The 25,078-nt window shown below is 40.3% G+C and overlaps 1 protein-coding gene across 1 annotated transcript in view; it reads right to left on the bottom strand.

Moving 5' to 3' along the window:
* Positions 1 to 25,078, bottom strand: part of MTAP (methylthioadenosine phosphorylase) — a 161,875-nt gene that overhangs the window by 134,251 nt on the left and 2,546 nt on the right. Inside the window, exon 2 of the mRNA XM_009885326.1 lies at positions 22,288 to 22,464. Coding sequence (XP_009883628.1) covers positions 22,288 to 22,464 — 177 coding nt within the window. The remainder of the gene's footprint in view (positions 1 to 22,287; positions 22,465 to 25,078) is intronic.

The following is a 25,078-nucleotide window of genomic DNA, read 5'->3' as shown; positions in this document are numbered from 1 at the left end:
TGGTAGTCAGACAACTGACAGACAACTTCAGACAACTTCTGTGCTTTCCTATGTTCAGGAATTAGTTTCTGGTTTCTCCACCAAGTAGAAGAAACAGGCTGAATAATTTGGCCAACTGACAGCCTGTGAGCTGCAGAACAATTTAAACATGTTGAGGTACCTGATTTATATTTCCAGATTTAGTGGTTCATTTATTAAACTGGGGAGGAGCAGAAGGTGAATAATAATGCAAGTCCTTTATGAATTTTTTTCTAAGTCCAAGTGAAACCCACAAGGTAGAAATAATAAGAGGCTTAGACATTTTTAACAAATCACTGTGTTCTGCTTCTTGGCTTTGTATGTCTTTTGTTAGTTATCATAACCTATTGATGAGAGAGTAGTTTTGTTACATGTTTGATTTATTGTTCAGACCCAGCTGAGCCCTTAGTTCAGCAGTGATAGGGTTGGGTGCAGTTAAATACAATTTTACACACAAAAGCCATTGTCAAGTATCTTACCACATACCATGGCCATGCCTACACCATCACATACCAAGTGGGGATTTCCTTTTTAAGTCTGCAGTAGAAACAAAGTTGTTTGGATGAACTGGACATTGTGGGTAACACTTCCATTTTGCTGCAGCACATTTGAATTTTTCCATTGTGCCTTGTGAGCTGCTTCTTCTTAGTCTATCTGAACAAATAAATGCTGTTTCTTTGCCAATAGAGAATATACAAGTATGCAGTTGGCTGACACTTTCACAAAACAGCGTTTACCCTTGTCATTCCACTTGAGTGTTATCTGTAGTTTATATCAAACTTTATTCCAAGCTGAAAGGAAAGATGATCATCTTGTCAAGCCATGAGTAGAGAAGCTATCCATTAGATCCCCTCCACTGTGGAAATACATACTAGCAGTATACAAGATGCTCATGAAAAAAATCACACCCATTGTTTTCATTATTAAAATACTATTAAAATGAGTCTTCCAGGGACTAATATGGGGGCTTCCAGGGGAGTCTTCCAGGGACTAAAAGCTAAATTTAATATGAGCTTATAGAATGTCCTGTTCCTATTTAAAGACTGTAGAATTTCCCATCATCACTGACCTCAATTCTAGCAATTTATTTATGTTTTATTGCATCTGGCTACCTATTAGCTAACTGACTTAATCAGTTCTCATTGGAGAAAGAGAAATATACAGAGAATCTGAGCTACTTCATGTTCCTTTTTTTTTTTTTGCGACAACTTACTATTGGCCATGACATACTAATGCCTCACAGAGTGTGCTGGAAGGACAGAATTTGTACAGGGGAGTGGAATACTGTTACCTGATTCTGTTTTCATTCACATTCTGACTTCCAAACATAAGCATTAGTCTGTCCCAGACTTCCACCCAGTCAGTGGCAAAATCCCATTTACCCACAAGTCTGAGTTGTCGGCTGCTAAATAATTTGGATATTTGGAATTTTCACATCCAGTAAGGAGGAGAGATGCTCACCTAACACTGATTCAGAATTCAGATATAGGGTTGAGAAACTTAAGGACCCTGTATTCCAAAATTCTTCCTACTGTATCAATTTTTTAATCTTAAAGTCAGGTAAGAAGTTTAACATAATTGTGATAAACATCTTTATCAGATTTACTGATGGCAGTCAAAATTAAGTATCTAAAAGTGTAGTATCACTTTTATCTTTTAAAAATTGACATAATGAATGGAGTTTATAGAGAAGTGGAAGAGTTTTTTCAGGAGCTGCATCCGTCAACTGAAGTGAAGTTTAAACGCTGTGGCTTCAGTCCAAGTATTTTTTAATGCAAGGGCTGACATTAAAATTACAGAGATTTCTTTTATAAATAGGACTACAGGAGTCTTGGTGTGTCTGTAGTATAGGGTATTTTGGCTAGTTATGTGTGATGCTATCCAGTTCTAGCTGATTCCAATGAAATTGTTTTTCTTTCCATCTAACTCATAAGTAATGTGGTTCAAAGTTGTTCTTTATGTTGCAGACTTTACCATTGGAACTTACCAAGTGCATTGTTCAATTCAAATATTGATAAAATGTGTATTTTATTTTATATTTGCATAAATATGAATGTTAGTGAAGTTAAACTGAAGCTACACTGGTTTTAAACAAACTCACAGGCCAGTATTTTTTGAAAGTGAATTGTTAGAATATGACACCTGAGTAAGGGTCAGCTTACTCATTATCAGGTGAAGTCAGGGGTACCAGCCTGTCAAAGTTCAGTGCTGTATAATTAAATGCTGAGACAAACTCATCCAACTCATACACCTCAGTTGCTCGGTTCTGGGACCACGTATAAGATTGCTGATTTTCCTAGAGGCTTAGAATTCAACAAAATCAGAGAAACCAGGCCTTCATGGGATGCTTCAATCTGAGATCTTCAAATAATCTCTCATTCTGAAATTACGCATTTTTCAGTATCCACAGAAAGACAGATAACACAGCATTTCTCAAAAGACATAGTCTGTACTATGTGTCTCTGTTATTCCCACAGCCACCTGCAAAAAGTTAGATATTTTAAAGGACAAAAATTACAATTAAAAAAAAATATTTGTTCAGCTTTTGAAATAATGTCCATTGCAAAGATCAAAGCCTAAGATTAGCCTAAATTTTTTAAAAGTAATTTAAATTTTTTTTTAGTCTGAGCTAAAAAATTATCAGGGGGATAGATGTAGTCATCTGTAGGGGAAGACGAGAATCAGTCTTACCTTAGCTGACTTCAACATGGAGATATAAAGATCCACAAAAATTTGCACAATCAAATTATTATTGTTTTAATTTCATAGATGCAAAATCAAAACTTACCTTAAAAAAAACCCAACACACATACACCTAGTAGGCTCAATTTAAAACCCACAGAAATTAAATGAATCTTTTCAGGTTTTGGGAGCAGGGGAGAGAAAATGGGAATTTTTAAATATACCCTGAAGAATACCCATGGAAAACTTAGTATGGAAGAATCCTACAATTGCAGAAAGGGGACAGTTCTATTCAGTCAAATCCAATTAGAACTAATAATAATGTTTTATACAGCAATAAGTGAATAAATATTTCTGTAGCCAAGTATTTTGTGTAATGGAGGAATATGTCTGAATCTTTTTTAAAGAAATACGACAACACTCAATTTTCCTTAATGAGTATTTTGATCAGCTATATGTTTTTCTGTTTCCAGCTGCTGCTTTTTTATTGTTAATGCATTCCCAGCTGCAAACTTTTCATGCGAATTGTGATTGCAGGATCTGCTAGGAAGTGGTTGCCTGCTCATTCCTTTCATCTTCTTCCTGGTGCAGAATATTTTCAGAAATCTATCAAACATTCTTCAGGAACCCAGTTCACAGGCGAGCTGCCACGTCTTTGGCCTTGATCTCGCTATGATTTGGAGCACCTCCTGATTGTTCACCAGTCCTGTAGGATTAACAGTGTGTCTCCTCAGCAGTGTTGTGTGTGCATCAGTTGGATTGGTCTCCTTGAAATAAAATATTTCTTTCCTTCAAAAATGTGCTTATTCTGCATTTAATGGGAAAAAATACTTTAGCCAGTGCAATAAATGAAAATTAATTAAAATGCAATTAAGTCAATTTATGACAGACTCTTATCTTCAGAAATTTCAGGCTATTATTCTGAGGAAATTAGGCATAGTCTCTCTATAATTAGTGAGAAAATGTACTGAAATGGATAATGCATGTCAGAGGCTGCCAAAATACTTGTTTTTAAAACAAAGATCCTTCAGGGAATGTCCCAAACTCCCAGTTTTATGGAGCTTCAGAATTTGTTTGCAGACCTTTACATTACCAGGCCTGCATAATTACAGGGATTAAACTGTGCCCGTAAGGCTGCCTGCTTTCTCCTGATGCTTTCCCTCACACACACACAGCTAATGCCAGTGCAGCTACGGGTACTGATAGTGGGAGCCCTATCATAGAAGAAGCTCCAGGCAGCTGCCAGCACTTTAAATATTGGTTGTCTAAACCTGTTCAGAGCAGGTCTATACACAATAAGCAGGTGATGCTGGGGCTTGGAAGGCATCTTTGCGTTCTCTACTGCAAGGTTCCCAGTGAATCAGTATCAACAATGGTTATTTCTCCCCTCCCAAAAGCTTAGCCTGCAATGTTCATGTGGAGTTTTTCCTTTGTTTCAAGATCCTTTTATACCTACGGCTTTTCTCCTGTGAGGTGCTGATTCGTCGTCTGATTCAACCACTTTTGCTGTCTCTCTTCCCTGCTCCCCTGTTGCAGCATGTTCGAAAACTGTGAAGAACCGTCTGAGAGTGGGAGAGGCTTTAATGCATCAAATGAAGTCAGCCTGTAGCCTGTTTGCTTTCCCTTCTCATTTTCTTATCTGGCTGTACTGAAGAGAAGTTGTGTACTGCTACTGAACTTTTTAACAGAGAGAACAGATGAAGCTGTCAAGACGTTAAGAAAAACACGCAGTCTTCATTCCCCCATCCCACCTCTGTTCTTGTCAGTTATAGTTGAATTTTTTACTTAACCAGAAAATGGTTCTTTCAACAGCTGGTTTGCTTTGTGCATTTTGTAGCATTTGATGTATTTCCAGGTAGTTAACCTGTTTGCCTTGTTAGCTAGTAGGGTCTGTGGAGAAATTTACAAAAAACATTAATTATATTAGATTATATACATCTTCCGTTATTCTTTCACAATAAACTTTGTCTATAATGAGCTGTGGCAGAAATGGTACTTTATCAGCAGGTTGTCAGAATTGCCCTGTCCTGCAAGTGACTCGTGGTAGTTCTGCAAGCTTTACACAACTCTGCTTCCCATTTCAGTGATGGATTTTTCAAATGGGATGTTAACTTCAAGCAGCCTGTTACTGCATAGCCTTGCTGGTAGTTTGAACTGATTAGATTTTGGGTTATCCGAGCATGCCAAATCCGGACTCATTGGGTTAGTGGCACAGCTAGGATATGCAGCTTTGAAATAATACCTCCCTTGGCCTAGGTCCAGATTAAGCTGCAGTTCATGCACTGCCCTCCAAAACAACAGGCTTTGTTAGGACAGAAGTGATTGTATGAGACATCAGATTGGCAGGTCAGAGAACATCAGTGTTAACACACCCCGATCCTGTCTGCTGACACTGCTGTTTAGTTTAATTCTTGTTTTTTGTATGTCATGTCAGAGTATAAAAACCCTTGACTGATGTGAGTGCACTTAGATGCAAACATTCTGCAGAATCAGTGTAGGCAGTTTTCAATTCAAAAAACTCCTGGAAAAGTTGTTAGCTTAAGCAAATGCAGACGTATTGCAAAAATTTTAACATAACCATACTAATTTATAAGAGATAAATAAGGTAAAGAAAAGTTATGTATGAACATACCTGCTTCAAATATTCTTATAACTTAAATTTGAAAGGCAGAAAGGCTTAGCAAACACAAAATAGTCAAGTAAACAGGTTTTTCTCTATATCCACAGTTTTTATGAAATAAGCGTTTTGAACTTAAAAATTGCTTCCCATTTTGAAGAATTAAAACTTTTTCCTATCCTGAGATACAGTAACCTGAATGGAAAATTCTAGTGGAATTCACTGATAATATTTCCAAATGGTAGATTTAAGAGCTTTTCCTTAAACTGGATTTTAAACTAATTCTGAAGGGACTCTAAAATGTAGTGTCATTCATGTGTCTTCAACTCTGCACTGTTTTCTTACAAGAGAATAATTGGTGGAAAAACAAACTTTCAATTGTGTAAGACAACGACAGCTTGCATTCTAATTGTAATGTTAATTAAAGACACAAGTATTAACAAGGACAACAAAAGGTGCTCTCTTGTGGTATTTTGAAATGTGTTAAAGTGCTTAGTTCCATAATGGTTTCTATTCTATTTATGTAATATGGAAAAGTGTGCCTTCCTGTCTTCACTCCTCTGTTTGGACAGTTCTGGGTTGTATATTGTTGAGTGACTTGATCATTGATAGCACAGTAACGCCTGAAGTAGTGCAACAACCAGACCTTTGAAAAGGTTTACTTCAAAGATTGCTTATAAAATATTATGCTACCAGGATGCCTGGTGACCATGAATGCACTTGTCTTTTGTTAAAAATGTTGTAGCCAATGTAAATAAATAGCTTTTCCTTTGCTTTTCTCCTTGTCCCCAAAAATCTAGTAGTAGTCTGGGGGGGGAAAAAAAAAAAAGGCCCCAATGCTGATACAACCTTAAGGTAACAGGTTTGAATACGGGGTTTGGAAAGTGAAAATTAAAGGTACAGTTTACAATTCCCACAGTTGACAACATTACCTGTTCCATAACACATATGTTCGGTGTTGCAAATAACTGACCTAGTCAATGTGTTGTAGTTAGAGTTATCAAACGTCCTTAAGCTTATTAGACTCTTAAGTTTGAGTCTTGCTGTTTGGGCTGCTGTACAGCACCACATACACGGTAACAGAAATATATTCAAATATTCCCCCTGCCCTTCTTTTGTTTAAAATAAATAAATAAATAACAAGACAAAACCCCAACCCCAAACAGCAGAAGTGTGGCACTGTGGGCAAAGTCAACTGCATGAGACTCTCTCTGGTTTTGTAGGGACTACCGCTTTCCTCCTGAAAATCTGTCTCCTTGGCAAATCTGCTGCCCAAAAAAAACCCACTCTGCAAATATTTGTGCAAATGGAAATCGATTACAAGAAGGTGGTAGTGTGATTTCTAAGTATGAATGAAGCTGCTGATATATTTTTATAACAGCAAATGTTTGTGTCTTAAATCTCTTCCTTTGGCATTACTTTTTTGTTTAGGTGAATCTAGGACAAAGACACCGACCAAATCCAGAAAATGAGTATTTAAAATAAAGTCACTTGAGAATATGCTTCTACTATGGTATATAGGATACATCTCTAGATAGACCATCCTCCCTCTTGGATTTGTTGATGCACTGGTAAGGAAAGTCCTCAATACGTTATTGCTTTATGAAAAATAGTTAAGCAAACACTGTCTCTGCTCTGCAACTGTTACAGGCACAGAATTAAAAACTGGGCCCTTTGTCAGGGTTTTTTTTTAGATCGCATAGCCTAAGGGGTAAAAACTAACTCACATTAGAGTTACTGTACACTGTACTGTAAGATTCATATTCAGATGTTTTACATAACAGTGTGAAGCTTCTGCCTAAATTTTGGGTTTCTATTTCAGATCAAACAAATCACAGTAAAGGATTATACAATTCCCACAGATGCCTTTCCAAGAAGTTCCTTTATGCAGAGCTGGAGGGGAGGCAAGATGTTGGCATAGCTGTTGACCTAAAAACCTGCTATGCCAACATATTGTCATCTTTCCTGTCTGTTTGCGGCAGAGGGAAATTCTACGTTGTAATGGGCATTTGGAGCAGTTTGAGTCTTTATAGATAACTTGAAATGCCAGTTCTCTGGCCCCGTGTTTGAGTTAACATGGCAAGTATTTATTAGTTGCATAACTACCAAAGGCGGGATGGAATTTGAAAGATTTTTTTTTGTTACTCAAATGACAAACAGCTTAACTTGCACTGAAAAAGTTAGTGTAGAGAAGTAGAAAGGGGCTGGGGAGGCTTGGGGAGACTGTCAAGGGACAGGACAAGGATTGAAAGTTTCACAGCCTGACCTGTACATGTTTGTAGAGAGATTATGAGTTGTCAGTTAGCAGCCTGCATAGAAGTAATTCTATTTACATATTTTTTCCCTAATTCTGATTATATACTCCTTCCCTATGTACTTTTAATGTTTGTACGTTCTGTTAAGAGCCATCTAGTAAAGGTTTTTGAGTAATGAGAATACAGCGGTCATCAAAAAATGAATGAGCACCCACTAAGGAAATGTTGAAGCTGCAATTCACTGATCTGTTTCCAATACTTAAATAAGAATAAAAAAACAGTAAAACTTGATCTTGAAGAAGGTCTCATGATTGGGGTACAGGGAACCTCAAAAAAAAAAAGTAAATTACATGAATGATGAAATTGCTACATGTATTTATTCTCCATAAGATGTTACTTCACAAAATTAACATTTTGCTTAGAGAATCTAAAATTAGAGTCTTGATCAGGAGTAGTAGAGCTACTTAAAAAAAACCAAACCCACATAATGAAGCAGAACTTGATTCCAGGTTGTGTACATTTGCAGTAGTGCTTTTACACTCACAACTATTCCTGTCACTTAGGTACTGAGCTGTGTCATTGCCAAACCTAACATCGAGTTAGTATCTGCACCCACCATAAAAAAAGGATTGCCAGTTAAATGTTCCTATCCCTTTCAGCTATCTAGCATTCAATTTTATTTAATCTCAAGGCTTAAAACGGTGATAGGCTATCTAACCTGTTAGAATGAATTAAAGAGAAATGGAGAAAGCTGTTTGGTATAGGAAAACAAATAATAATGATCTGGTCTTCATTTTAGTGGCAATCAGGTCTTCAAATAACTGCTTTAGAACCGGTGTTCTTTCTAGCACCTCACAAGCAGAGACGGCATAACAAAATGCTTGTTTCTGAAAAGCAACAACTCATCTTTCTCAAACCTTAAAAGAGAACTCGTGCTTCTGTATTACTGACTTTTAAATACTGTGTTTTGGCTGGAGCTTAGTGAAATCTGCTGGAGTACCGTTGTTCGTTACTTTCAAGAGAACAATATTAAAGCATATGTACACAGTATTCTAGTTCTAAGCAAATCATACCACTAGTGTGATACGTGAATGCTAGCAATGGAAGTGTTTCTGTGTTTCTCTTTCATTGCCTCAGGATCATCTTCACTCTGAAAATAACAGAGTGGATCTTACTTTGTACTTATTGATGCAAGATTTACTTGCTTATCCAATATCATAGACCCTCTGTGTTCATGTTGTCATGCTTTCTACAGAAATCCTTTTAAGTTCAGGAAAAGGATACGTATTTGAAGATTGCAATATTTTAAATGTAAAAGACGTTGTTAAACAGACTGTGTACACTTTGAACTTAATATAATTGCACTCCTGCTATGTTCAATAGATTCAATAGAATTTAGGTTTGGTATTCTATCATTAAAACCAAAAATTTTCATTTTTGGTAGTTTTACTAATGTTTAAAAGCTTAAGCTTTTTGAATTTAAAACATAAAATTATTTTTCGAGCATCCATCAAAAACAAATGCTTCTTGGTTTAGAAAACGCTTTTTCTATGCTTCGCACAACAGCTATGGCTTGGAAGAGTAGCACACTAACCCAGCACGGTGCCATTGCCTCCTGTTTTAAGCCAGGGTATGACTGTCTGTATGTCTAGCAATTGAGAGTTGCAGGGAATGTATACTTCCTTGCTGATGAGTTTCTGTGCAATACCTTTCAGGTTTTTATTCCTAATAAGCAGTGGATATAGAATGCAATACAAGTACCAGAAAAGCTGAGGTTTTGAGTAGCCATCTAAATAACAGGCCCTGGGTCTTGCATAAAAAACAAACAAACAAACAAAAAAAAACCCCAAAACCAAACCAAAACCCAAAAAAGTTTGTAACTAAAGGACAGTTTGCAAGTCCTAAGTCCTTTTGGTCACAATTCTTAAGTGTGACATATACTCGCAATGTTTTTCCTTTCCCTCCTCTCGTCTAAACTCACATGATTTTCAAAAGCTATTCGTATTTTTTTCAACCTGTGTTCACTAAACACGTGACACTAGAATTGTTTCTTTATTTTTTGTCTCAATTTACATGCAGGTAAAAGTGTTTAAAACTCATATCACCATTTAAGAAAGTAGTTGTTTTTTTCCATTTCCTTTGTGTTTAGTAATAAGTTATTTTACATTTGCATAGTTATATTTCACAGATGTTTCATGGCAGCTGTTTCACTCTGAGCTCTGTTTATGATTATGTTGCTGAATTGTATATTCTCTATTTATGATGGAGCGGTGACCCTCAGAATAGTCTTACAGTTGTGGGCAGGCAGCCTTCTTTCTTCCCAAAACTGCTTCAGAGCCTCAAGTCTGTTGTGTGTCACCGCATGAACCAACTAAATAAGAATTGGTCTCAAAAAAACCCAACCAAACCCAAAACCTCAGGAAATTGCAACTCCAAATTTAAAAGAAAATAATAAACGTAATTCCACGTGAGACTCCTGAAGTGTTTAGTAACAGGCCAAAGAAAGTCAGGTGAGCTTTTTCTTTTCAAATTTGGAGGTGAATTTAAAAAAAACCCAACACACTCCATGAATGAAATACTCTTTGTCTGACCCTCCCAAATAAATGTCATTGTCATAATGCAAACATGTTACTCCTCCTCGTAACTTCAAGATGTTAAAAAAGATGATTCCAGGTAAAACAACCCAGGCAAGACATACTTGGATCTGTACTGACATGCAGACAATAGTTTTTTTATACCCTTCACTATGAAAAATAAGGAATTTCAACAGAAGATCTTGAAGAAGTTTTGGTGAAGTATTGACTGAACTGACTGAAGCCTTAACCAGTTAACTAGATGGAATGTAGCAGCATACATTACAAAAGGCAGCATGTTATAGGATGCTTTTGCTGATAAGCTGATGTTATAGCATATTATAAACTCCCAGAGTTTATCAGAAGATGCAACTGCTTAGGTATTTATTTTAGTGTGTTAAGCAATTCCTTTTGTCTGCTACTTTTCACTGGATTTCATTCAAGTAAGAATGGATTGGAAACCAAAACTCATGTCTTGTGAAGCATTCATAATTTTTTGAGGTTTGCTGGATTGGGCCAAGAAGTTAAAATTTTTAAACAATTCTGAAAAGTTTTGACTTGGCATTTCTGAAAAATTGCATTTCAGCTGCACTGAAACTTTTTGTTTCAGCTCCAGCTTTACACAATGCAATGTTTTAGTAATACACCTGTACAGCCTAAACAATACTGAGTCTTATCCGCTACAAACTACATAGAAATCAGCATATTCTGTGAAGAGAGATTAATTACAGCAAAAGCTTATTTTTTTTTTTTTTTAGGAAACAACTGCACTGTAGAAACAGTATGACTACTATACTATAGATACTGTAAATCATATCTGTTATATCATAAGAAACATTTTCTCAATAAGTGCACTTCAAGTAAAGAATAACTGGTTTACTTGTTTTGTGTGTCTATAGATTTAAAATTTATGTTAAAGGTGGTCTGATATGTTCAGAAGAATGATAAATGGTGCAGAAAAGAGCTGAATAAGAACAAAGAAAATGATCCATATCTTTCTTGCCAAATACAAGACTGGGCAGAATTATAAGGAAGGAGAAGGCAAGGCCCTGGGGTGAGATTCTGACCTTGCTGGTGTCAGCATAACTACTGTTCCATCGTTGTTTAGGATGAAGGTGCAGAAGTGGAATTAAGTTCACTGTTAACAAGGTCTGCTTTATAACTTCTATGAATTACAGTCCCTAAAAATGCTCTGGTACTGTGCTTCATTTATCATCCTAACAGATATTCCTTGTTACTAGCACTTAGATACTCTGCTCCCCCTTTGACACAGCAGTAGAGGGAACTTGGAGGCCTTTTTGTGTTGCTGCAGAAGGAGAGAATTTGTGCAAGAGGGAGATGGGGAATGCAACACAAAAGCACTCTACCAGGCAGTGGGTGACCTTCATTAGTCAGCAAGATTCAACAGCAGTTGGCTCCTGTGATCATGGAAATATACTGTACATGTAGCACAAAGGTTGTCCAAAGTAGGAAATGAGCACCAGGAGAGGAGGAAAAAAAAAAAAAAAAAAAAAAGAGAGAGAGGGTAATTGAAAACTAGTAACACAAACTATCTTCAGAAATAAGTGGAAGTGGAAGCAAAAGACTTTGTATGTCCAGTGGCTTTGCCACTGTTGTAGATAGCATTGCTTTTACTCTCCACTGCTACTTGATAATTGCTACCACAATTGAAACATGGAGTGAGGCAAGAAAAGGCACAGAACAAAGGTTTCTGTTTGTTGTGGTTTAATCTGGCAGGCAGCTAAACACCACGTAGCCATTCCCTCCCACCCCCGGTCGGATGGGGGAGAGAACTGGAAAAAAAAGGTAAAACTTGTGGGTTGAGATAAAGACAGTTTAATAGGACAGAAAAGGAAGGGAAAATAATAATGATAAAAGAATATACAAAACAAGTGATGTACAACTCAATTGCTCACCACCTGCTGAGTGATGCCCAGCCAGCCCCAAAGCAGCGGCTGCCACCTCCCAGCCAACTCCCCCCAGTTTTATTGTTCAGCATGATGTCCTATGGTATGGAATATCCCTTTGGCCAGCTGGAGTCAGCTGTCCTGGCTGTGTCCCCTCCCAGCTTCTTCTGCACCCCCAGGCTACTCGCTGGGTGGGCAGTATGAGAAGCTGAAAATTCCTTGACTTAGTGCAAGCACTCCTCAGCAACAACTAAAACATCAGTGTGTTATCAACATTATTCTCATCTTAAATCCAAAACACAGCACTATACTAGCTAGAAGAAAATTAACTCCGTCCCAGCCAAAACCAGGACACTGTTCTTTCATACTTTTGTGATCATGGCACAAATAGAAACAAACTGCTTGTTTCAGTATGTTGACTTGTCTGAAGAGTAGCTGTCAAAATTGTTCCGGAATACAAAGGCCTATCCTCACCCAGATCAACTGCAAAACTACTTTTCCAGAGGGAGATTATAACTGTTCTCTCATAGTACACACAGACCTACTGCATAAGTAAAAACAAGAAATGCTCCTCAAACGAAGCACTGTACTGAAAGCCATTTGTCAACTGTTGTTTGCTTCTAACCTTGTAAATTTTTTCTGTAAAAGACAAAGACTTTGCTGGCCTGCCATAATAAGTGCAATTGGAAGTACAGAATATGACAAGGTGAAGTTACACCTCAATTAGATAAATCAATGTGAATCTAGGTTGGCTGTTGGTAATACTTTCTTAAAATATTCTCTTTCATAACCAAGTCATTTCTTAGATTGTTTCCAAGAGCATACGCTTACTAGTACTTGAAGAATACTCAGTTTTCAATAGCTCCATTGACAAATGTTCCCTAGCATTAAGTATTTTGGGTGTACTTAGAAGCAGTTTCATTCATGGCTTCTGCCAGCTCTATAGAGCATGTCTGATCTTTAATCATTCAGGGATAACTTGCATTATTTCTGATACACAGTTTCTACACTATTAACTGTTTATTAAGATTAGTTACCTACTTAAGTTGTGGAAGCCCACTTTTTATACTCACTGCTGCACTTGTATTCCAGAGCCGAAAATTTTTCCAGTGCTGAAATACATGCCTAACTGGAGGGCAAGGAAAAAGAAAATGGACATAATTGAGTAGGAAATGGAATTAAACTGTCTATTTACTGCCATTCAAGGAGGAAAAAGTAGGCTTACTTGGGAAAAACAAGACAAGGTTAATAATGGTACTAAAGAAAGTAGTCCTGTTTGCTGAAAAGCAAGAAGGAACTGGAGGAAAGTTGGCATGTACAGGAGGAAAACTATTTCAAAGCTCTTCCCTCCTTTTCCAGCACCTGATGAAACTTGCTTATATCTGCTGCTGACCTGTGTGCACGTGTGTATACAGAAAGGTTTATTGATTGATTCATAGGTAGGTAAGTATGTGTGTGCGTATGTGCACAGTAGCAATTCTGCTATATCTTGTGAGGGTCTACTTAATGTATTTTAAAATTAACACAGCAGCAAGTCATTCTTTAGTCAACTGTCACACCTCAAAATCAGTCTTTCTTGAATGACAATAAACAAAAAAGCACAAACACAAATAAACATCTCTTTCATTCCCTAACACAATGTAAAAAGGAGCAGCTACAATTTCTGTGAATAAAGTCAACATTTATTACACCCCTGTTTTACAGTCAGAAAGGTGGTAAATAAATTAATATTCATAAGAAATTATTATGAAGAGCACAAGAAATTGCTCATGTCTATCTCTAAATGCCTATTGTTCTCGCAGTATGCATCTGGACTAATTTTAATTAAGGTGGTACCTCTTCAGGCAGTGTACTGGGTTTACTGAAATAACCATCAGCTGGATGGTTGCTATTCTGGGCTCCTGGCTACACATGTATGCAGCTATCCCATTTTCAGGTGTAATATACATAACGCAGCAAATTGATGTGATCGTTACTTTACATAGTTTTTACATATTCTCCAAAAATAGCCCAACACTGCACACTCCACTGTTTCCATCTTCTGCTGGGTTTATAGAACAGGAAGCAAGAATTCATATATATATATATTTTTAACAGTGTGTAGATGAGCATATTCTCATAATGAGGTCATAAAGCAGGTAAAAGGTGAGTAGAAAAGCTCATCCAGAATGTGGGTGGCATGAAAGGTCTCCAGTGCACTGTTACTTCTGAGCAAGGGTGATTTTGCAGAAGCCTCATCTGGGAGAGTTCTGCAACTGCTTCATCCAAACATCCAGACCTGCTGTAATGATGCTACAAGACTGCATCCTTTTTTAATACTACTATTTTTCACTTTAGACAGGGTAAAGAAAGGATGACGGATGCAAACTGTAAAGACATAATATCCACAACTTAAGAAAGCTCAAAAAAGCTCATTTGAGTAACTGTGATTTCATGCATACTGCTTACCTTGATCATGTCTCTTCAGCTCCTGGCATATAGCTCTTCAGGGCAGCATACTTCCCTCTAGCTTTTCTGTTCCAAAACTGGGACAAAGTTACTTCCAAAAGCTAAAGTATCCAAAGAGTAACCAGCACCCTCTTGTGTTCAAGGTATGCAGAAGCCAAACCCTGCACCAGTAGTTCTGGATAACTCCAGAACCTCATTCACTACTCATTCCCCTGCCCCAAATCTGACGTGACACCAGGAACCTGAAGGCTCACACATGTTCCTCCAATAGCTGGCTATTGCCCAGACAGGAAAGCAGTAATTATCACTGCTATAGTTATTGATAATTTACACAAACACCATCAGAAATCTTTTATCTGAACAACTTTTGCCTCAGTATTTCTTTGGAGCTACCATCCAGGAAGCACTGAAGTTCCTCAAAAAGGAGTTTTCATTATGTCTTCAACAGAAGGTAGAAAGTCCTTAGTGGTCCTTTGAATCTTCAACACTTTGTAAGTTGCACAAGAAATAGTGCGATAGCAATGAAATGACATAATTAGATCCAAAGCAGAAAAAATACACAGTTTGGCTTGGGTACAGCACTAGTTAATGTCTAAATAAAAGCACAATTGATGCAACTACCAGTGGATCAGTGCTCTTATTTAAAAAATGAAGAGGACTGCCAGACCGTAAACTGTCCATGTAGTTGAGATGCTTTTTTTTTTTGTTTGGATTACTTCATATAGAAAATCAGAACTGCATATAGTTTGTAAGCAGTTCTCTGTAGAAACTATTCAACAACTGCAATGTTTAATAGAGAACTGCATATTTTTGCAGCTTTTCAAAATCCTCTGTCCTGGTATAACCTCAACTAAGCACCACAGAGCCGCTTGCTCACTTTCCCCCAGTGGGATGAAGGAGAGAATCAGAGGAGTAGAAGTGAGAAAACTCGTGGGTTGAGATAAAGACAGTTTAATAGGTAAAGCAAAAGCCACACACCCAAACAAAGCAAAACAAGGAATTCATTCACTACTTCCCATCGGCAGGCAGGTGTTCAGCCGTCTCCAGGAAAGCAGCGCTCCATCACATGGAACAGTTACTTGGGAAGATGCGCTCCGTGACTCGGAATGTCTGCCCCTTCCTTCTTCTTCCCCAGTTTTAGATGCTGAGCATGATGTCGTATGGTATGGGGTATGCCTGAGGTCAGCTGTCCCGGCTGTGTCCCCTCAACTTCTTCTGCACCTCCAGCCCTCATTAGTGGGGCGGTGTGAGGAGCAGAAAAGGCCTTGACTCTGTGTGAGCACTGCTCAGCAGTGACAAAACCATCCCTGTATTATCAACGCTGTTTTCAGCACAAATCCAAGACATTGCCCCGTACTAGCTACTGTGAAGAAAATTACCTCTCCCCCAGCCAAAACCAGCACGTCCTCCCACATAATTATGTAGCATATACTGTTTTTATTGCACAGCAGTGATTCTCCAAGAATCTTCCAGTATAATCACCATTTTCTTTTTAATTCTGTAGGTTTCTAAATAAACAAAGAAGTCAGTCCAAGTGTTTTGCACATTAATATAATCATATTTTATCAGATTCGTATTACCTACGTAGATTTTTGTCATCTTTGGTAAATGACTCTTAAATAACTTTTCCGCACAAAGATATTAGTAAAACCAGGTAAATTTAAATCCAATTTTAATTCACGAGGTGAATGCATAAGAGTTTGTAGTAGGTGAGTTGATTACGTATAAAATATATTCTGAATAATATGAGAAGCAACAGTAGTGCTGAATGCTGTCATGAAGATATATTTAAAGAGAAAAATACTTGTGGCCAGAATAATTAATTCAGCATCAGGGAAAAGACTTCACTGAAATTTCTGCATCTGGCACTGTCCCATGATTACCATCAAAAGTAATTAAAGCACCTCAAAAAAAAACACCTTTGTCTCCTGAACCACAGTGTTCCTTATGTATATAATGAGGGTGAAATATTGCATACTGAAATCTGCTAGATCAGCTTAAATGAGAGCATGACGTATTTCAAATTTCTGTCATCTAATGCATTATCAGTAATAGAGCCATGTATGGGTATGAAGGGATGAGCAGCTGGCAGCCTGCTCGTGCAGCCTAGGCGGGCAATAATGCACCCAGTGTGCCTTCACAGCCACTAGCCTCCACCTGTACCACTAGTGTTTGTAATACACTGTCAGGAGAAAAAAAGTCCCACTTTTTTTTGGTGTCATACCTACTGCTACAAATAAATGAGCTAATCCACCTTTGATTTTGCACTTTTAAGAAGACTTAGAATCACCATCTTTTGCCTACAAAAAGTGGCTTGAGAAACATAACACCCAGACTGTATCTTCAGGTGAGTTTAGTAATAGTTTTAAAAAAAAAAAAAAATCTTTGCCCAAATGCAGCTTAGTAATAGTTTAAAAAAAAAAAAAAAATCTGTGCTCAAATGCAGAAAAGTATCTCCCCCTGCTGGACTTTGTAAAGATGTGACTTACTTAATTTCATGAATACTAATGAGATGTGAGGTTATAATAAAACTACAGCTTGTTCAGCATCCTCCATGGAAAGTGATAATCTTTCATTTGCCTTTATGCGTTTCATTATACTCTTAATTTTAATTGCATTTGTTTTAATACATCAGCCCATTGTCATCATTAGTCTCATTTCAGTGATCCTTATTTGGCAAGGATGTGCACAGTGGTCTGAAGTGTTACCTGTTTTATAGATAAATGCAAGCAGACAACAACTGCCAATGTCATCTCTCAAATTCACAACCAGAATTCAATTAAGCTGTAAACAACTCTGTAGATTAAAGAAGGCTCCATCTTGGCCTGAAGTATACTGAAACAGACCTTTTAATGCTTAATTATTGTGTTTCTCAAATGACTCTCTGGGGTGGTTTCTTTAATTCGTTACACATGCTATGAAAAGGCAACAAAAAGAAAAAAGTGGCAAACCTGTAAAGGAGAGTCCTAAAATCTTGTTGCAAAGATTCCTAAACTCACTGACTATTCTGACAGTTGGAAATAAAATAAAATAAAATTTTAAAAAGCTGAACAAACGCATAATTCCTCTACTTATCTTTTTGGATATGACACAGAAGAATGTACATGAAAATCACGTGCCATTAATAACCTGTAAATACTCTGGAAATTCAGTCAGGTGAAATGTACTTTGACCAGATCAGTGCAAATACTCATTCCAGAATTCCAGCTCCAGAAGGGGGGAAATCAGGGCATCTAGTGTGTCCTCTACTGTGAGTAAGACTATGGTGAAGAATGGTATGTATGTATGGTACCTATGTATTTTCATAGAATCATAGAATCAATTGTTTGGATTGGAAGGGACCTTTAAAGGTCATCTAGTCCAACCCCCCTGCAATGAGCAGGGACATCTTCAACTAGATCATGTTGCTCAGAGCCTTGTCCAACGTGCTGTTGAACGTTTCCAGGGATGGGGCATCTACCACCTCCCTGGACAACCTGTTCCAGAGTTTCACCACCCTCACTGTAAAAAATTTCTTCCTTATATCTAGTCTAAATCTACTCTCCTTTAGTTTAAAACCATTACGCCTTGTCCTATTGCTACAGGCCTTACTAAAAAGTTTGTCTCCATCTTTCTTACAAGCCTTTTTTAAGCACTGAAAGATCTCCCCAGAGCCTTCTCTTCTTCAGGCTGAACAACCCCAACTCTCTTACCCTGTCCTCAAAGGAGAGGTGTTCCACAGCACTCTCATCATTTCGGTGGCCCTTCTCTGGACCAGCTCCAACAGGTCCATGTCTTTCCTGTGCTGAGGGCTCCAGAGCTGGACACAGTACCCCAGGTGGGGTCTCACCAGAGCAGAGTAGAGGGGAAGAATCATCTCCCTCAACCTGCTGGCCACACTTCTTTTGATGCAGCCCAGGATGCAGATGGCTTTCTGGGCTGCAAGCGCACATTGCCGACTCATGTCCAGCTTTTAATCCAATAGTACCCCCAAGTCCTTCTCGGCAGGGCTGCTCTCAGTCCCTTCATCCCCCAGCCTGTATTGATACCGGGGGTTGCCCCAACCCAGGTGTAGGACCTTGCACTTAGCCTTGCTGAACCTCATGAGGTTCACATGGGCCCAGTTCCAGAGCTTGTTCAGGTCCCTTTGGATGGTATCCCATCTGTCAGGTGTGTCAACTGCACCACTCACCTTGGTGTCATCTGCAAACTTGCTGAGGGTGCACTTGATCCCCCTGTCTCTGTCACTGATGAAGATACTAAACAGTACTGGTCCCAGTACAGACCCTTGAGGGACACGACTTGTCACTGATCTCTATCCAGACATTGAACCATTGGCCACTACCCTCTGGATGCAACCATCCAACCAATTCCTCATCCACCGAACAGTCCATACATCAAACCCGTATCTCTCCAATTTAGAGGGAAGGATGTTGTGGGGGACTACGTCAAAGGCCTTACAGAAATAGACATCTGTGGCTCTTCCCTCATCCACTGATGTAGTCATTCCATCACAGAAGGCAACCAGGTTGGTCAGGGAGGACTTGCCCTTGGTGAAGCCATACTGGTTGTCTTGAATCACTCCCCTGTCCTCCATGTGCCTTAGCATAACTTGTAGGAGGATCTGCTCCATGACCTACCCAGGCACAGAGGTGAGGCTGACAGCTCAATAATTCCCAGGATCTTCTTTTCTACCCTTTTTAAAAATGGGTGCAATGTTCCTGTTTTTCCAGTCTCTGGGGACATCACCTGACTGCCATGACTTTCAAATACGGTGAGTAGCTTGGGAACTACCAGTTCCCTCAGGACTCTGGGATGCATCTCATCAGGTCTCATTTTGCTAGACCACAGGTTTGTTCGTCTATTTCAAACATTCTTGAAATGTGGTTTACTTTCTTAATTTGGAGATCAAGAGAGCTGATGACAGTTCAAGAAAAAAATATTCCTCAAAGCTGTTAAAATACCATTTTTTGCCATTAAACCAAGCTATGGCCAAAAATCAAAGCAAAGAACCTTTAAGGAATCTAAGCCAACATAAACTTAAAGGAACCAAGTGCATCTCTAACAAATTTGCAATATCTAGGATTTTTTTTACACAGAAGCTCTTAGCTCTGATTTATATAGCTGAAAGCAAGTTTTGTGTGTCATATCTAAGAAGTGCTACCGTCTCTTGTTTAAAGGCAGTGACAATTTGGGGGTTTTTTACTGACATGGAAAAAATATGCTTGGCTATATTAACTGCACCTGAAAAAACCACCTTCTTCACTCCTTCAAGTTAATCTGTAATTAGGAGATGACTTCCAAAGTACCTACTTTGTGCCTCAGTCTTCTGTTACTTAGAACCATAAAGTTTGCTTTCATATGTCAAAAAGCAGTACAGGAAAAAAACACAACCGGCATATGTAATCTAAACTGAGTAATCAAAGGATACATTCATAATGCTGTATCTTTAGAAAGGTAGGCTAAAGAACCAAAGGAAAGAAAACAGCTTTTGAGTGCGAGAGGTGTGATCTAAGAAGGAGAAGGAAGGCTCTTTGCCAGGAAGCTTGCAGAGGGATGCCTGTCAACAGCTGGCTTTGCCCAGACCTAGGAGGCCATGATTCACAGAAACTGGCATGAGAAGAAACTGCTCCTCTTCCTTGGCAAATCCCTCACCCAGAGGGAAATAATCCCTGTATATACATACAGGAGGCCCTATTGTGCTCTGAAGTACAGTGCAGAAATCTAGAGCCCCCATGCTTTTAGAGCATTTAGACCAGATACGCAGTTGGTGTCTGAGAGCAGGCTGGACCACAGTGCTAGTATGGCTGCGTGGGCAGTTTTTCCTGGCTGAAGCCGAGATGCTGCTTAAGAGGAAGCCTCACTTCTACTTCTCCTGCCCAGCCACTAGTACTTGGCTCTGGTGGTCCCTGAAACACACACCCCCCTGCAGCAGGGTATTTACAAGCCCCCAGCTGGCACAGTTGTGATGTGCTGTGCTTTGGTTCGTACCCTGGCAAACCACAAAGTTTGACACGCACCTGGCCTAAGTGTCCCTCTGCGTGCTCTCAGCTCCTTGGTAGGTGAACAGAGTGTAAAGTCCCTGTCCAAGAGGAACACAGGGGCAACGGGGCTGTTACAAGCAAATGCTGGGGACACTGTGCAAAGTGTCTGCTGATGTGGTGAGTAGTGTGCCCTGGATGCATGTTTTGCAGCAAGGGATGCAGAGCTTCCACCCACCCTGGCAGCAGCAGGGGCATGGCAAAAAAAAGGCACTGGGTTTCACTCTCCTGCTGCAGAGGAACCTTAGCTTCTGGAAGCACTGGATGCTGCTGCAGGTGAGAATGCAAAATGGGGCTGAGGGAAGAGCAGGATGTCTCTGGTCCTATTCACTTGCTTTACTCTGATCTCAGAAGCACATTTTGACTTGCGCACCTGTAAGTCCTGGCTATTGCTTTTGCAGTGATTTCTCCTAACGAGGTATGCAGGGGTTACATGGGAAACCATGTCAAAACACAGCAAAACTGTAATAGAAATACAGGTGTATATGTTGATCAGCCCAAAATAAGCTATAAAAACTAGATAACCAATAAAATGAACTTTTAAGAGCACAATGGGCTTGGGCTGGCCTCAGCCCACGTTTCTACCCGGTGACTGGGGATTCTCATCTCCAGTCCCCACTGTCTTGATGGCCTCCCCTGAAATCCCTCCCGTTTGTCAATGTCTTTTCTGTATCGAGGGCCCAAAGTGGACGCAGTACCCACATGAGGTCTGACACACTGAGCAGGGTGGTATAATCCCTCCTCTTGCTCTCTGGACTGAGCCCTATTCACACCACCCCGGGTGCTCCTGGGCCTTGTCGCTGCCTGGGCACAAGGCTGTTCCCTGCTCAGCTCACTGCCCACCAGGGCCCATGGCCTCCTCCATGGCATAGTCCTATCACAGCTGTGTTGGGGCCTGCCAGGGAGAGGCAGAACTGGAAATGGAAAAAGATCTCAGAGTCTAGACCATTAGGTTTCAGCTCACCTTGAAGAGTCAACAGTTCTGGACAGAGCAAACTGTGATAACACAAGTGCAAAATGGGACACTGACGGCATTACCACTATCAGCTGTTACTGAAAAGCATTTTTCTTCACTGCATGTTTGTCCTGAAAGGCCATGGCAAAACACAAACTGCGGGATGAGCTGGGTTGAGCAACATTCTATTTCCAGCCCCACCAGAAATGCCCTTGAGCTCAGAGCATCGCTCTCACAGCCTGTGCTTAATGTGTATGTGGAGGGCAGATAGTTAACATCTGCTTTGAATTCTATTTTGTGATTTTTGTCACTGAACTTTTGGGAAGTCTTCTAGTAGGAAAACACTGTCATAGTATCTTAAACACTCAGAAACTCTTTGGCTTTTCACAGGTGCAGTAACACATTAAGGAAAAAAGATCAGCAGATCCAGCCTGTGGTGATTCTCTGTCCATCTCCATAGATCTGGAGCTGTCTACGGGCACTGGTGACTCCTTAGCTGAGGGACTTAGAAGGCAAGCAATCTCTTTTCCAAATACTTCCATGCAGTTGTTAATAAGGAACTCCACCAGCACTTTCACCTGTACACACAAAACCACTGATTTCAATCCAAGGGACAGAAAATGCATCAAACAGCCTTTCTGACTCCTGACCCTTTCATATGTGCATAAAGCTGGAGCCATGTTGCCACTCTTAGAAAAAGCTCCTCCACAAGGTTCAAGGGAGGAGACAGCAAGGTACCTCTCATCAGGAACAGTCTGATTGGCTGAGATTGATGTAGCTGGTTGGTAAATTCAGCAAATCTTGTCTTTTACCTCCAACAGCACCTCCAGTGGGAGCCGGTTCTCCTTGCTCAACATATTTGGTCCAATGCAGATGGCAATATTGATGGAGCTCATCCTGCTTGTTGATGAGTTTTGCCTGATGTGGTGCACCAGAGACAGCAACTGCTTGAGGATGAGGAGATTGGCTATAGGCAATTTGTCAGCCACCTTAAGGGAACATGAACATAATGTAACACCACTTCAGTGGCTGCTACTTCTTTGAAAGCATGTATTTCATTAAACTAGTAGAAATTACATGACTTCTAAAGAGAGGAGAGCATGTGTTTTTTCCAGACTTAGCAGCACTACCATTCAAAAATCCCCACCAGCAGCTCAGTAGTGGGTTAACTGTAAGATCTGCACTGACATGCTAGCATTACTGAAGCCCATGTCTTTGAGCAGATCAACATTTATAAATCATATGTTGTCAAGAGGAATCACTGCAGGCTTTCCGAAGGCTGATAAAAGCCTGCAGTCGTGTTGTATAGCTTTCAAGGTACTCTAAGCCAGCTTTCAAATCTACTTTTGAGGAAGGAAGCATGGTGGCATTTGCCAGCTCCTAGTTTCACTCAAGACTCCTCAAAGGAAGATGACTTGTCCATGCCTGATTGACAGCAGAGGGACTACCTCCACTAAGACACTGCAACTGCTGACCACTTCTTATGAGTCATTTTGTGGAACAATCTCAAGTACCTTAAGGAAGTGTTCTGCCTAAAGAAATGCTTTTCTGTGCCACTCTCCCCCTAAATCCCACTCCGCAGCAGCAATAGACAGCTGTCAGAACCAATGGGATTTTACTGGAAACTGTCAATTTGCAGGGAAGTCCCAGGCCTCTACCAGTCCTTCCATATCAGTGGCACTACTTGCAAAACTTGCTCTTTCAGTTCTTCCAATCTCTCCTCCTTGCTCAGCTTCTCCAAGGGTCACATCCAGTCCTTGATAGAGGTCAGGCAGCAAGAGTTTCAAAGAGATGTTTCAGAGTAAGTCCTGCAATGCCAAGAGCTTCAGATAAGGCTTTGAATGCGCCCTCTGATATCACAGGGAACGTCCCAGTGAACCTGGCTTGGAGGAGGCAGGTTGGTTTCAGTGACCTTCTCTCAGAGCTACCCATCAACGCTGACAGAGCACGCAGCTGCCGGGGTATGGGCCAAACTCACACTCCTGCTCTTCTCTGCCCTCTGCTCTCTCCTAAATCTCAGTGTGCCTCCCAGAGGAAAACACTGAGGATCAGCATGAAGTGAGCTTCCTATGGGCATGCCAGAAACCAGGGGCAGAACAAGAGCAACAGAAAAGAAGACTGAGAATAAAACCACCAAACTGGAAATTGTAAGCTTGAGAAACAGAGTTCAAATACATTGTGGCTTTGCCATGGGCTTCCAGCTAGGTCAAAGCCAGTCACTCAAGTGAGACCTGCAGTATAGCAGGGAGCTCTTGCAGCCTGAACTCAGAATTCACCTTCAAAATCACTGCCAGTGGGTGTTTGGCTTTCCTGGTCAACATCCCCTCCTGTGTGTAGGGCATCCTTCATCTCCTGTTGTGCTTTCTTGCTGGCAGCTGGTCCAAATATTTTCTCAGCTGACGACCCTTTCATATACAATATATCCAGGAGTTCCTGTGGGAAACGTGGCCTGGGAGAACTGGGACTTTGATGAAGATAGGCCCTGTGGCATGTAAACGTGTCTTAGAGACAGAAGCAGGTTTGGATGCGGAGGCACACTCTGCTTTCACCGGGATGGGATCCAGATGTTGCTCCAGGGAGACCACATTGCGAGAAGCCTCGTCTTCTGCTAGCACAAAAATCGCTTTTGTGCTGGTGAACTCCCCTCACTACCATGAAGACAGTCCTGCTTCCGTCCTAAAGGGAAACAGGGCACAGGTCAATTCTTCATGTCTGAATCTCTCTCTGTCCCTTCCCACTCAACCAAGCCAGGATGCGTTCCCCACAGGGACTGCTTAAAAGGGGAAAAAATCCTGTCTTTTGCAAAAACACCTTGTGGGGAAATTGTCCAAGAACCTTGTTAGCCCAAAGGCAGTGTTTAGATATGGTCGGTGCTAGTCCATTGCTGACTGTTTTTCTGGAAATGCAGGAATCCCTGGAGGTTCCTGATGCTAAGAAGAGTTCTTTGAAGCATTTCTGTGAGACCACAAAGATTCATGCAAAAGACCAGATCTCCTTCTCTTATTCACAACTCTGGGCTTTTTCCCCTGGAGCTTTCTTCCATCAGAAGTGGTCTGGGCCAGACCAACCCCTGGACATGGCTTCTGCTATGTTTAGGCTGTGACCTAACCTGAAGGCTGTGGCTGCAGAAGTGTGTGCTGGGAGGAAAACACCCAAATCACCTGTCTCCTGAGGTCCATGGTATCTCTCCTAGGAATGCTGCCTCTTAGGAGAAGTCTGAGGGCCTGGATCAGCTGAGACAATGTGCCATCTTCTCCACAGCCACCAGAGGCTGGACAAAGGATGCCCTTCTGCAGCCAGATCCCAAGTGCCCTGGCACATCTGCAGCAGTAGAGGTCTGTCACAGAGCAAAAGGGTGACGTAGCACCTTCCTTCTCTTTGTGGTTTCACCTGCTGCAAATGAAAACAAAAATCAGTTTAGAAAAAACAGGTGGATGCTCTCCTACCCTCTCCTGTGTGCCACGCAGTCCTAAGCCGTGCAGCAGGAAAAGCAGGGGGCAAACAGCTGAAACTGCAGCTCAAGCTCAGCAGTGTCTGTGGCTCTTCAAAGGGAGTGTGCCACAACACACTGTCCCAGATCTCGCCCTGCCCTCCTGACGCTCT

This window comes from Charadrius vociferus, unplaced genomic scaffold (genome assembly GCF_000708025.1).
Source record: "Charadrius vociferus isolate BGI_N301 unplaced genomic scaffold, ASM70802v2 scaffold60, whole genome shotgun sequence".
NCBI lineage: Eukaryota > Metazoa > Chordata > Aves > Charadriiformes > Charadriidae > Charadrius > Charadrius vociferus.
Note: the sequence above shows the minus strand (reverse complement) of the source record. Positions and strands in the feature narration are given on the sequence as shown.